The sequence below is a fragment of the Egretta garzetta genome, unplaced genomic scaffold (genome assembly GCF_000687185.1).
Source record: "Egretta garzetta isolate BGI_Z169 unplaced genomic scaffold, ASM68718v1 scaffold1038, whole genome shotgun sequence".
In the NCBI taxonomy this organism is placed as follows: domain Eukaryota; kingdom Metazoa; phylum Chordata; class Aves; order Pelecaniformes; family Ardeidae; genus Egretta; species Egretta garzetta.
In genome coordinates this window covers 129,435-143,923 of record NW_009260420.1, presented here as the reverse complement: position 1 = coordinate 143,923, position 14,489 = coordinate 129,435, and the positions used below count along the sequence as shown (strand labels likewise).

General features: G+C 41.8%; 1 protein-coding gene across 1 annotated transcript in view; it reads right to left on the bottom strand.

The window, feature by feature from the left end:
- Positions 1 to 420: 420 nt before the first annotated feature.
- AMPH (amphiphysin) overlaps positions 421 to 14,489 on the bottom strand; it is a 67,667-nt gene continuing 53,598 nt past the window's right edge. Inside the window, exons 17-21 of the mRNA XM_035899245.1 lie at positions 11,277 to 11,333; positions 6,993 to 7,142; positions 5,471 to 5,737; positions 3,608 to 3,709; positions 421 to 528 (exon numbers count right to left, since the gene is read on the bottom strand). Of these exons, the coding sequence (XP_035755138.1) occupies positions 421 to 528; positions 3,608 to 3,709; positions 5,471 to 5,737; positions 6,993 to 7,142; positions 11,277 to 11,333 (684 nt within the window). The remainder of the gene's footprint in view (positions 529 to 3,607; positions 3,710 to 5,470; positions 5,738 to 6,992; positions 7,143 to 11,276; positions 11,334 to 14,489) is intronic.

The window sequence follows — 14,489 nt, the reverse complement described above, 5'->3', positions numbered from 1 at the left end:
GACCTCATTACTACAGGATAACTAATTAAATCGTCTGCAGTGCAACTCAATACAATACACTTAGTGCAGAGAAGTTAAGGTTTTGGTATTGAGGAGGCTAATTTCAGATTTCATGGGAAAGGACCAAGTACGGGATCACCATAGCTCTGACAAAGCACAAACAAACCCGTTGCCACGTACGTGTGAACAAATAAGGACATTTCTTTTTTATTTCTTTTTTTTTTCATGTACTGCTTCAGAAATTGCTAGCTTAACTGTTTGCATTCATGCTCATTTTGATATGTTTCAACAAGCTTTGTCTGGCACCAGTCTGTAAACCATTAACAGCTTAAACTACAAAAAGGTGGGCTCCTGTGTTTCAAAGAGGTTAAAAACCTACTGACTGAGCTTCGTACCACGGTCGTCTGCCTGAGCGGAGAACTACTCCAGGTGGCGTGTGAAGTTCTCTGGGAAAAGTCCTTTATAACTATTTGCATCTCTGTACTGAAGCCACTCGGATTCCTTAATGCCCGTCAACCAGCCAGCCTCCTGCAAGGAAAAAGACAGAGTCTCTTAAACTTCAGGTCTCCCCCCCTTCCTTGCTACGAGCTTCAGACCCTCGGACATTTTGGAGTCACATGGCTAAAAGATTTGGTGCTTTGCTTAAAAAGCAGCCTCTGATTTTGCACAGACTGTTTTCTTTGTTCTGCCAGACCATAGTTGTACAAGACCGAGTGGCTGTGAACATATTGTACGGCCTGTAGCCTATCTAACCCCCACCTGAACTCAAACCTGGATTATCAGTCTTCCAGGTCACCCAGTGTTATACCAGATCTGCATTTGTGCAAATCTCCGTTGTTTTTTTTTTTTTTTTTTGTGTGTGAATCTCGGCTGAAACTTTTTCAAAGTTCCCACAATAATATTGGTGTGCTTGTGCAGTGTGCAGAAACATTACACAATACCATAGATGGGGGGAAGAACTAGTTTTCAATCAGAATTTTTTTCCTGAGAGTTCTTTTGTCTCATTCATGTATCTGCATTCAGAAGAAATAACAGTTCTTGCATCCTCTGGAGTTATGATCTCTAGAAGCTCAAACTTAGTTGATATTCAACTATTTTTCCAAAAATTCCTGGAAACCTAAACCAAAATCAGACATGCAAAAATTGCAAAACAAACCCTCAGCCCAAGAAATTGAAAGAGAGATTTCTTATTAGAAAGTGCTGGGTTCTCTTAAGTATTATCAATTCTACTGGAATAAAATCAATTCAGTATTTTCTTTTAAAAAGTTCAACCTCCTCTCATCTCACGAATGCTGTGCCTTGTCCTTTTAAGAACAGGAGACAGAGCAAAGCCATGATGAACAGGGAATTTCTAGTGCTGCCATATTATCATTGCACAGAGAGCACACGAGGAGATAGAGTAGCATGAAAGGATCTGCACGTACAACCCCAAGTCACGATTGCTCAGTGGCTGCATGTGGTGATGTACTGGCTCTCTGCCCCCAAATACGCATCACTGAAGCGGATGCAGCTTATGTATGACATTGGCTGGGTATGTGTAACTGGGGACACATTTTTGAAGCATGCAGGATATCTGAGAGAAAGGAGTGAGGAACTACAGCTTTCTAGCACAGGCAGAGCAGATTGTACAAAGGACTTAACAGTTTTACTGGATAATAACTTCAGCTCAAGCCAGATGGAAAAATGGAAGCCCCTTGGGTGGGACTGGGTTGCTTCAAACGGGGAACGCAGGCTGATGTTACCAGTTATATTAGAATTATGGTTTTAGACAGGTCGATTTTGAAGGAGAATAAAGAATGACAAAGATAAAAAGACTCTATATAAATCAACAAAGTATCTGGCAAAAGACAAAAAGATTAAGCTTTATGGTGATGTTAAACATGAAGGGTAAGTATGTACTGAGTAATAAAGATATGACCAGAACGGTTTCAGAAACATGAATACATAAAGGTTTATTTTCTCCATCATTGCACACAATTTACTTCAGTTAATGCTAATGGAATTTCGATGCACACCACAAGAGAAGAATATACTTCATGGATTCACCAAGTGAAGATTAAGCATATTTAATACCTAAGAAAAACAGACTGAAGACAGAGAGCAGATTTGGCTATCCTTACAGCAGTGTCCTATCCTACCCTGCAAATACTGATAACAAAATCAGCTGAACTGCCCATGAGGTAAGAAGCAGCAGAATTTGAGTAAGGATAACAAAATCTATCCCTATAAAAAGAGCAAAGTGCCCTGTTGAAAGAAAAATCTTTTATGCTGAAATAAAAACCCCTCCAAACACAAAAACCAATTGCTTGTCTCTTGTATTAAAGAAAGCTCAGCTGAGATGATGAGCACTGGTTATTACCTACCCGTGGACAGCATCAACCATCAAAATAATTTCAAGTGCAGTCCCCAGCACTCATATGTGCTTAGGGCATTAGTATTTAGGCCTATTTTAAGAAATATTCTTCATTCAGAGCAGTGCCCTTAGCTACCTCACTAGGCAGGATCCAGGTCCCCAACTCTCAACCCCCAAATCAACCGGAGACTTTTCACCAACACTACTGGCACCAACAGATGCCCACGAAGCGGCTGGTGCTAACAGTGTGCAGTATGGTCTTCTTTTTTAAAGCAGTGACCTAAAACCAATTCACTGCAATTCAGTTTAATGCATGGAATACAATTGTTAAAAAATTCACCTGAAATGCGCTGTTAAAACAAAATTAGATGTCTTAAATGAAATTAAACTGTGGTTTAATTCAGGTTCAGGCTTCCAGAATTAGTTTTAGAGGCATGAAGCACGCATAGCAGAACCTCTATACATTTTGGCTGTAGGGCACCACATTTTGTGTGCAGTCTCATTGCTCTCTGTGGGTGAATTTGTATTATTCTCCAAATCCACACATAAAAGCTCTGAACAGCTAGGGACCATGTAATCACTTCTTCTGCAATGTTAAGACAAGATAATGTATAGCAACATAATGTACAATTTTTAATTAATTCATCTTCACAGAATCACAGAATCACAGAATCGCAAGGGTTGGAAGGGACCTCGGGAGATCATCTAGTCCAACCCCCCTGCTAAAGCAGGCTCTCCTAGAGCATTCTACACAGGACTTCATCCAGGCGGGCCTTGAATATCTCCAGAGAAGGAGACTCCACAACCTCCCTGGGCAGCCTGTTCCAGTGCTCTGTCACCCTCGAAGTAAAGAAGTTTTTCCTCATATTCAACTGAAACCTCTTATGTTTCAGTTTGCACCCATTGCCCCTAGTCCTGTCGCAGGACACCACTGCAAACAGACTGCTTCCATCTTCCATATTAAATCTTTATGTGCATGTGTGCCTGTACAAAATCCACTACAAAGTAGCATTAAAAAGTCCTAGAAAATATGCTGAGGTCAGATCCTGTCAGTAGCATGTATCTGGGACTTTAGCTGTAGCTAACTGTGCCATTTAGTCTCAAACGGAACCAAGTACAAAGAAAAAATTAGAATCTTCATGTTTTCTAACAGTAATGACATGTTGAATACACATTTCCCATTAACTATAATCTGTGAGAAATAAAATGATACAAAGAAAAATGTCAACAAAAGAAAGAACCACATGTTCTTACCTGATCAGCTGTGGTCTCGGAAGGAATTACTAGTACAATATCTCCTCGTTTTAAATTAAGCTCATCGCTGTTAGCTGCCTCGAAATCATGTAGAACTTCAACCTGAAGAAATTAACACCAAACATATAGGCATGATCTAAATGTACGCATTTTCTCAAGAAAATTCTCTGTGCCTTTTTTATGCAAAGATATGGCTATAGGTAGGTACATTCAAATCATTAACTTGGACATGGATTCACATCGAAGGTATCTGTTCATATGCTTGGAAGCAGGGACAGTTTAAGCAAAGCTACCTGAAACTACCGAAGGAAACCAAGATCTCAAGGACAGGTGACACTGCAACACCCCACAAGTTCTGCCTCTCAGAAAAGTCCTACCACCCTTATTTCTTCCATGTAAGGAATTTGCTTTCATTTCCCACTGTCATTACTAGATCTGAGAGAGGGACAGCAGGATTTTGCAAATAAACTTGGGAAAGACTACGAGCAACCGATATTTCAGACTCTCACTCATTCTTTTGTTGTGGCCACTGGATATTATTCTTGCAGTAAACATCAGTGGAAATTTGAGTGGGACGTACAGCACCAATTTCAACAGGTGATCAATGAGGCGAGTAATGGCAACCCTACTTTATGTTTGCCCTGAAAAGAGCTCCCATTTACTGGCAGATAGGCATGCCAAAAATATCTGTCTTTCAAAGGGACGAATTATTAAAATATTGGCAGGATCAGCACGTTGTTGTGAACAGACCATTTTAACTAAATGGTTCTACCTCCTTAAGAGATACACTATTTTAATTTTCTCCAAGCACAGCCAGTTCCATGAAAACTCTGCAATAATGAAAGAAAATGGCATTAAGAACCAGATGGCTGTCATATATTCTGCTTCTCCTTATTTTCATCTGACCCCAGAGAGTGTGAGGCAAAACAAAAGATGAACTATGTCAGCATGTCCGAGTCAGAGTTCCATGCTACTGTTCACCCTCACCTTACCATTACTCTCAAAGTTTGCTGAAAATATTAAGCAATGAGAACAGACCAAGAAGAATGGCATGTTTATGGAGTGCTAGGGGACTAATTAGTCTGAACTATGCAAATTATAATAGGAAGCATGTAAATTTCATCCATCCTCAAGGAGCTTTGCTGCTGCTCAGTGATTCTGAAGTGAGAAGCATTATCAAAGAATCCTGTGAACCAGGAAACCCTGTGGGTCTTGCCAGCCAAGGAGAGAATTTCTCTTAACACCTCATTAAACTTTTCTGTTTGATTATCCTAACAGTTTATAACTATGATATTACTAAAGTCACAGAATGACATTTTAGCTTCATTACCGTGAATTGTAGAAGCTCCATGGGTTTCAATAGAACCAAAACTTCCACTATAGATTTTCAGGCCAGAAAAAATGCCATTTTTTTAATAGTCATAGAATCAGAGAATCATAGAATGGTTTGGGTTGGAAGGGACCCTAAAGATCAAATATATTGTTAGTCTATCAGATATATCATTAGCATATATCATACAATATTGCTGACTAACTCTGTGGCAGTGCACTTTACTGAATATATTCATTGCCAGTAGTAATTTGGTGAGATGAAAGCGTTCTTGTACTTCAGTGAGTCTTACAGCTACATAAGGACATGCACAGTAACAACAGTGTGCAGAAAATGTATCTTCTCAGACTTCACGTGTGAAGCAACAACACAACGTTGAAGTTGTGTTTGTTTGTATTTGTGTGTGCGTATGTGGGGCTGTTAAACTGAGCGTCCTTTGGCCTCAAGAAATCATCACGCTGCCTGCGCAGATGGACACATCTGCAGAAACTAGATCTGAAAGGGATGTCTAAAAGAAGAATGAAGCAGCAGACCTTAAAGAGAAAGCCAGGTGGCATTGCAGAAGCTGCATCTTCTGCTGGAACAGGCTGATCCTGAGAAGGTGCAGCTGGCGTTTCTTCAGTGGGCTTCTGCTCAGTTCCAACTTGGGAAGTTTCACTGGGAGAAGCGTCAGTGCCCTGAGTGCCCATCTCTGCTGCAGCATCTTTGGACTCGTTCATGACGACTTCATGTTCTTCTCCCTCCCCCTCATTGTTTGATGCTGGCTCTATTACTACTGAAGGGATGCTGCTGACCTTTTCCTGGGGGGGGAAAATCAAACCACAAAAGCACCGTAAGAGTAGTTAGGTTTTTTTTTTTTCAAGCAGGAAAACACAATTATTTGTTCATTGCACAGGGCAATTATGGGAATGGGGATTTCTTTCTTCTCCACAGTGGATTCTTACATTAAGACAGAAAACAGTACTTGTGCAAGAATGTAAAGGAGTAATCGCTTCCCTATTTTCACTGTTCCCCTTAGTCCTCCTAAGCCTACTTTCTGTATTACCACAAATTATTGCAGTAAATAATAAAAATGCTCTCTAGGTAGCTTGGGTTTTATTTTCAATGTGCATGGAAATTAACAGACCTTTCTCTTCCACCCTGCTCTTAACTTTAGGTGGGTTTGGGTAAAGCCACAAGTTCCAGGAGTCGCTGTCCTATATTTCTTTGGGAATTCAAGCTGGCAGGATAATAATGATAAAAAGGAAACATAACCTATTTTTTTGAGTGATTGAGGGGATTTATCCTGATTTACAGCAATGTAACTGGGAACAGAGAAAGCAAAAAGGCTAAATAGGTAACGTCAGATCTATAATGAAGCCTAGGACAAAAAGCATGTAATGAAACTTCTTGGCGCATCCAACCTGAAAAGAACGTTCATCGATCCTCTGCCAGACCATCCTATTCTGGTGCACAGAAGAAATACAGCATGTAATGACAGGAGGTGGCAGCTGGCCGTCCAGCTGCAGGGGCTGCTCTAGTAGCTGTTCCCCAGCTCCTCAGAGGTCTCAGAAGGAAAGGCAGCAGGCCAGATGCAGATACATAGCTTGACCACCATGATTTACATAAAACAAAGTAATGCTATTGATAGGACATGGTGCCAGGACACAAGAAAAATCCATCACTTTCTCTGCCTAATTCTCCAGAAAGCCCTGTTAGGTTATGTGATAAAGCTCGTCTCTGCAGAGGAGCAGAGAGAGACAGCAGCAGGAGGGGAAGCCCAGCAACACCCTGCCCATGCTGCTCCCATGCCCATCGCAGGAGCCATCAGCCCATCAAGCCCCATTTCCTCAAGCCCAGGGGAACACAGGGACACAGAGGCAGGCACAACCCAAATGAAGGACTCAGAAGAAGGGACACCTTGTGTGGGCCCCTCCCAGGGCTATCGCAGGAGAGCTTCACCCCTGTTACTGGTTGGAGCTGGGGGCACAGAGCTGCAGCAGCCTTGCCTCTCTCGGGCTGCTGGATCTGTCCTGACTCCCCTAACGCACTCTCCTGCGCACCAAGGTGAGTTACCTGAGACGTGTCAGCCTCCTTTTCTTCTCCCTGAGCTTTGTCACCTTCAGCAACACCCTCCTGCTCAGCGGTAGCAGCGCCGTCACCAGCTCCCGCTGCCACAGCTACACCGTCTTCCGCTGCCGCAGCCCCCTCGGTGGCAGGTACCCCCTACAAACAACAGGAGGGAGGGACCTTTCAGGATAAGAGTTCTAGGTATCTGCTGGAGACACCGTCGACCAGCCTCTGCTCTACGACCTCCCTGGGTGGTGCCAACCCATGGCCGTGGTTTCATTGGGGTTTCAGCGCTGGGGGCTGCCATCCTGCCCCAATGCACTGCGTGGGATGAGCTTGCACAGTGGAGATGATTAACAGGTGGGAGAGAGACATTTATGAGACCTCCCTAGGCGCATTTAGCAGAGTCCTCAGGTATTACTGGTGGAGTAACAGTTTGCCGAGGCTCTAGTATTTTTCCCTTCTCTTGCCTTCAAGCTGTATGGTGGAAGAAATTCACCACAGGTTTCTGCTGAGAAGGAACTTACAAGTTGTCCAGGGGTCCACAGGACCTTGCTAGCAGAGTCTGTTCTTGGGAAGAGGCTCCAAACCTTCTCCAGCCACTATCACCTACCTCTAGACCTGGGCTGGCTCCAAAAATACTGCCTTAATTACACACTCCTTTCTAATAGAGAGACTTGCAAATTGGGCTATATCAGCAAGCAAATATATTCTACAGCTGGATAAAGATCAGAAATCCTCAGATTACATCATATATCGGAAAAAAATATAACCGTAAAGATCTATAGCTAGGTCGGTATGGAAAAAAATAAACATACATAAAAGCCCATTCAGTTTGGATATGACTAAACCATTTGTGATCTGTCCATGTGGAAAAGTTAATGTGTTTTGTGCCAGTTCTTGAAAGGTGGACGGAAAAGTACCTGTGTAAAGATCAGTTTTGAATCCTTCATCCAGCAGAGACTATTGCTGTAATCTGTGTATCACCCTAATATTTGTATTGGTATATACTGGTATGTACTTACAGCAGCATATTGGATGTATTCTTACAGCAGAATTATCTTAAGGGTTGGAGTGTGGAAGGTAAATGACAAAATTAATTTTGTAATCCAATTAAATTCAATATGGAATTTTTAACGTATGGCAGAAAGCACCATCATAAAGTAAAAACACTGAAGAAAAATTGTTTTCGAGGTACCAGTACAGTTAGCAGAAATATCTTGGATCTCCAGTTAGCAGCCTCATACTCCCTGTTCCCTCAGTTTGATCTTTCCTCCATGGCTGAGGCTGACTCAGCTACCTGAACTCAGCTTGAACGACCTGCAGTTGTTCGGGGGCACGCTTCAGGCATTGTTTTTTAGCAGTATCTAATATTCAGCACTACTGCTATTCGCTGCTGTTAACTGATGTGATAGAGAAATATTTCTGGAGTCCTTGAAGGCAGCAAATACTATCGGGTTTTGTAGAAATCACTGGAGAAGCTTTAGTTTAAATTGAAAACGCTGCCGACTTCTTTTACTATCATAAAAAGAAGTAACATCAAAAGACACGGGCAGATGTTGACATCTTCTCCCGTGACTCGTAAGGCACGCAAGCCTGCCACTCATAGTATTACCAATTTTAGCAGCCTTGACCCAAGAAGATATTCAAATAAATCTTGAGTGGTAAAGCCCTGGAAGAGGCTGGTAGGAAAGAGGGGGAACAGAGTGCGTATCAGATTGATTTTACACCATGCGCTTCTAACAGCATGCTGCAGAAATTGATTTTGCCGTCTGTTGTGATTAAGATCAACAGTTCTTTTCTGTTTATTGGATTTGTACAGCCCATTTTATTTCACTAAGGAAGAGAATACTAATTTACATGAATCAGCTCCCAGATACCCTGCAGTGAAAGGGTGACGCTCTCACAGCCGGTAGCCGTGAGTCACTGAATGTATACCACAGCTCACAACTGCCTCATCATCATCAATGCAAGCTAGATGATTAAAAAAAGCTTTTACAAAAATGTGTGTGAGGTAGCACAGAATGAACCTCACTATCAGCCTCAAATATATTTGATTAGTACAGAAAAGAAAAAAAAAAAAAAAAAAGAGGGAGGCTCACCCCACTGAATTCATACCCAGCTATGGTGAGCCAGATACTTGCAGGCATAGTTACCCGTAGTACCTTACTTCATATTGAAAACCAATCCTACAAATCTCTGTTCTGTAGGTCAACAATAATATTAGACAGTCTAATAGTATGCCAAATGAGCTACCTCTAGCAGTATTATTGAAATTTGGACAGTCGTCCCATTACACCAACCACACAAGGGCCAAAGAAAGGGTCATCTAGTATAATGAGGGCTGTGCTAGAAGAACCACTTGACTCAATTGCCACAGAAGTGAATACTTCTTTACCTAGGATGCAGCCGATTCACATGGCTGCCCTCTCCTCTCCTCAATGTCACTGTCAGCCCAACACATGGCCACAGACGCAGCAGCAGCAAGAACAAGCCCAGGGAGAGGAGAAGGAGGGGGGGCACTGAGCCTGCTGCTGGGGCTCTGCCAGTGGAGCTCCCTGAGCTATGGCCGGTTTTCCAGAGCTAAAGATCTCGCCCCATGGCTGGCTTTAGAAAGGGACTGGGTAATTCTTATGACGGTTATAATTGCAGCTAAGCTAGCTAATATAACGTCAAGAGGAACTAATCAACATGCTTTAGGGAACACATCAATTGCTTGCAAAGCCTTGGATGACTTTTGGGGTAGCACTGAAGAATTTGTTATGCCAAGTTACCACCCTCCACAGGCGGCCAGATATCAGCTTAGCAAATAGCTTGATCTCTTATGGCAGCTCTTCTGCATATAGAAATACTGCTATTTTAAGCAGAACACAGGGTCAAACTCGCCAGATAAAAGACCTCAACTTTATAAGGACAAGTGGTATTAGAAAAAAAGGGGAAAGATTTTCAAAGAATTAGCCTTGGTGCTCACAGGATAGTGAGGAATTCCTTGCACGTTTCTTCTTGGGCCAGATTTATTGGGAGTAACAAGCCACTGCTAGAGAAGCAACGCAAGAGTTGCTTGCATTGTGCCAGCACCAAGCCGGCCTTGATCTACCACTCCCATCCTGTACATTCTTGCTAGTGCACTTCCACTGATTTCTACGCAGATGTGGCAGCGCTGGTGAGGAGTACAGCACCAGTGAGCCCCAAACTCACTTCCCAGTGACACTGGGATACTCTGGAGCCACAGATGCACCCTCAACTCTAGCAGAGCTAATGCTGTTTTCCAGCAGGGTAACAAACCCAAGCTTGGACAGCTGGACACCGTGTTCTGAAGCCAAAGTGAATGGAGACCAGTTCACGATCTTTTTGTACACACTGTGGCACCAAAATGGGTAACGACAAAAAAGGAGGTTGTCAGCATCTCAAGATACAAACCCCAAGTGATTAATAACTAAGAGTTACCATCTCTTTCTCAGTCCCTACTTCTATCCCTGCACTTAATATGTAGCCATTCCTCCTGCGCTGCCCTCTGTGCATGCTTGAACACATTGTAGTTTCATGTTAGTATAGAAGGATTCAGGGTATGCAGCGTTATCACCTCTGAAGAAATATAAACAAAATGCAATCATTCGAGTCCACACAAGCACAGCCTAAAGTATGTCACTGCGCTTTTCAGTTGCTTTGTAATTTGATTTTGACCGTATCTAACTTGATGCTGGATTTGTGCTTTAGCTAACAAACTCGTAACATGATTATTTTCAAATAACTGTTTCAGTTCAGGGCATATTGTGCTAGGAAAAATTAATGATTAATCATAGTGGGTTTTTTTTTTCTTTTTATAATGATGTTTGCAGGAAGGCTAGGCAACCAGATTTATGGGAAGTGTAAAAGCTACTGGGAATCTATGCAACGTATTTCCAAATGTCAATAGAAACAGCATTATGCCTCCTTCTACCACGGAGCTGCTTTGTTTGCTGCCCTGAGATGTTTATCACACAATACTGCTGCGACAGGCAGTTTCTAAGGCAGGTCCTGCATTGAATGTGAGGTGCTCTGGTGTTACAATATATACTGCAGATACAGATATATCTACATCTACACAGTGTTAGAGTAGATACCGCAGCTATGTCACAGCTGCATCGTATCTACTGCAGATACAGATATATCTACATCTACACAGCTATGTCACAGCTGCATCATATTGGCCTACATATTGATGACATGCAAATGACAAATATATTTTTTGCCATGATTCTCTCGAAGGTCTTAAAGCACAACCATGCTCTTGCGGCTGTTCATATGTACCTCGCTTTCTTTCTCAGCAACTCCAGTTGTCTCCTTATCCCCTGCCTCGACACTGTCCTGTATAAAGAGGAAAGATGGTCATCACCTTACTCATGCTGAGGCAATGGCTGCAGAGAAATTGGTCTTAATCAAGCTTAATGGAAGCACGGCATGTATGGGATGCAATGAAATGAATGGCTGGAACTAAATGGGATAATATATAGCAAGCAGAAAGATTCTTGCTGCCACATATAATCTGAGATGAAAGTAGTTACAGGCTAAAACCCAACAAATAAAACCTTTTACATATGCCATCATCATTACACAGTAAGTGCTAATGGCAATTTTATTTAATCTTATTATCAGTATTCTCATAACAGCACCAGCTTTGAAGAATGTTTTAGTAAGCAACAACCCACAACACTGCTGACCTTGCAGTTTCCAGCAAGTTCAGATCTCTCCCACCCAAGACCCAAACTGTTCCCACTATAACCTGTTGCTGCCCCTGCAGCTCAACGGGAGTTTGAAGGTAAACTTTCTAAACCACTTACTTCTTCCACTCATGTTGGACTGCAACACATTTAAAGGGGCTGTTCAAAAGAGATGGGTCACAAAGTTAATATTTTTTTTTTTTTTTTTCAGAATCACCTTTCTCTAGGTCCATATTCAGTGGTACATGCAGCAGGTGCCTGACAGTTAAAAAATCAGACATGTGTCAGTGGTTTTCCAAATCTGACACCCATTCAGGTGTTCAAGGGATTGAATGCACTGAATGGCAATGGGCTCCCCCCAAATAGTACTGTTTATAGCACAGATGCCATCTAACTCTTAGGTCCTTTTCTACAGAAGGTCAACAGTCCAAACCGCTAAAATTCAGGCCTGGTGTGGAACAGTTGGAAGCCTTTTTTTTCTGTTCAGGTTTGACTCCCTGCAGACACAGGCTATTTCTAAAGACGCTCTGCTGAGGAAAAGCAAATCAAAGCCCTGTTATGGAAATCCACTTTGCTAATAAATGTTGAGGCTGCTTTGCAAACACAGATAGGTCAGATTTTTCAGAAGAGCTGTTAAGACAAGTTAGGCAAACCTATGGGAGGGCATGGCAGCTTGGACCTTCCACTTTAGCAATCAGAAATTAGGAGACCTCCAGTACTCAGGCTCCAGCTAACTGCCTTCACACGCCCACAACTGTCACTCCAAAATTTCTGCAAGTTTCAGCTGAAATGGTTGCATGTTTCTTTTTTTTTAATAAAAGGATGCTGAGTTATATCCAAACTTCATATCACTCATGGTTTTTTCTAATCTAATCTTCTAGTATTGCCTGCAGTCACCTCATAAGCCCCAAACATGTCCAGATGTCAAGGCAAGGCAGCTGCTGACAGTGGCATTACCATAGAAACCTCACAGCTTTATCCCGTTAAAATTACAGTGTTATATAACCTTTTTAAAAATGATTAATTCTTCTTTTTTTTTTTCTTTTTGAAGCTACCAAAACTCTCCCTTGGAGTCCTTGATTTTATACTAAGTTTGAGGAGACCATAGAGGGTCTTCGGTAGAAAAAACAAATATCAACAGCAAAATATTATTTCTTACTCTAGCGATGCATGCATGCACACAGCCACCCACAGAAGTCTCATTTATTTTTCTTCTTTTTTCTTTTTTTTTTTTTACTTTTTTTTCTGTACAGATGTATACAAATGTTTCTATTGCCCATAAAAGCCTTATGTCCAACTGCAAGTCGGTAGATAGATGCCTTCCCTACTTTTACTATTAAAAAGTGCTGAATTTCTGCCATCAGCACTATTTACAAGCCAAATTGCCTTCAGAAATGAGCATCATCCTCCACTTTATAGTCAGGAACATGCCAGCCTCTGGCCTTCTCTTAATAATACCTTGGCAATATTTTCTGGTAAGAAACCCATCAGCCCAGCTTTGGGCCTCTTTGCAGAAGAATCTAACATATATATACATATATACATATACATACACACACACACATATTTTTAAACGAGAACTGTTTTCCAGGCTAACTGAAAGCACAGTTTTGGTGGGAAAGGGGAAAGTAAGGAGAGCTCCCCTTGCTTCCCAAAGCTAATTTGACTACAGTGCACTAGTCAAATTAGTAGCATTTGGCCTTTTAAATAAAAAAAATTTAAATAAAAAAATTTTTAATCAATTCCACCTAATCAGCTGGAACTTGGGATTTTGTGAATAGTGAGATTTGAGGAGAGAGGCACAGCAGCATAAACTGAACAAGTTTTAGGGCATGAAAGCCTAGTAAAAAGGATGACTGAAATAACATCTGAGTAAAGTAACACCCTGGTTCCATTAACAGAGAAAAATCTGCTTCTGCAGACTTCAATAGAATGACACTATTGTATATCAGTTCTTTCCCTTATGCGAGAGCCATATATTTTTAATGGCCTCATGCTCCAACTTTGCACCTGCACTTAGCTGCACACTCAGAATTTGGACACAGTTGACCGCTCTTTTGTGTCTAACCACTGTATTTCTCTTCCAAATGGCATGCTCCGCCTATTGTACCTACAGTGGGATTCAACCACAGTTAGATACCCCCTAAGCTGCAGGCTTTTCCCTGGCCTCTGCTGTACTTGCTCAGCGTCTGCAAAGAGCTCATTGGGAGGTAGTTTCATATATGCCTATACACAGCTTTGAAAACCACAGTATTTAGCTGAGTGTCTGACTGCTTTAATGGGAGAACATCAGAGGTCCAGGCAGGCATCAGACCCAAAGCACTGGAAGGCTCTTTCCAAACTAATGAGCGTGACGGAAGTCAAAAAGCTGATCTCCGAGCAGGGTTCTCAACTCCAAGCACTATACCTCACATGTAGGAAAAGAAGAAAGGGAAATAACAAGATTTCATAAGCTTTCACTTCATTATAATGTCCTCATTTCATCTTTGTTTGAATGTGAAAAAATTATGTGGCAAGAGGGGTAGTGTTATTTGAAAAAGAAGTAAATCAGCAGTTAATGCATTATATGCTTTAGACTGTATCCTTTGGATTTTAAAGATGCCTTTGGGGATGGTATGGAAATAGGGAAACAACTGTTTCGGTGTGCAGAAGTCCATGCAAAGACTTTTTACCATGGTTAACTTCGCTTCTGTTGGTGCACATGGTCATTCTGTCCTTTTAATTACCAAACATTTTATCTTCTCCCCGAACAGGATCAACTGTTGGCAGCTACTAATAAAAACTTTATTTGTTCTATGGCATT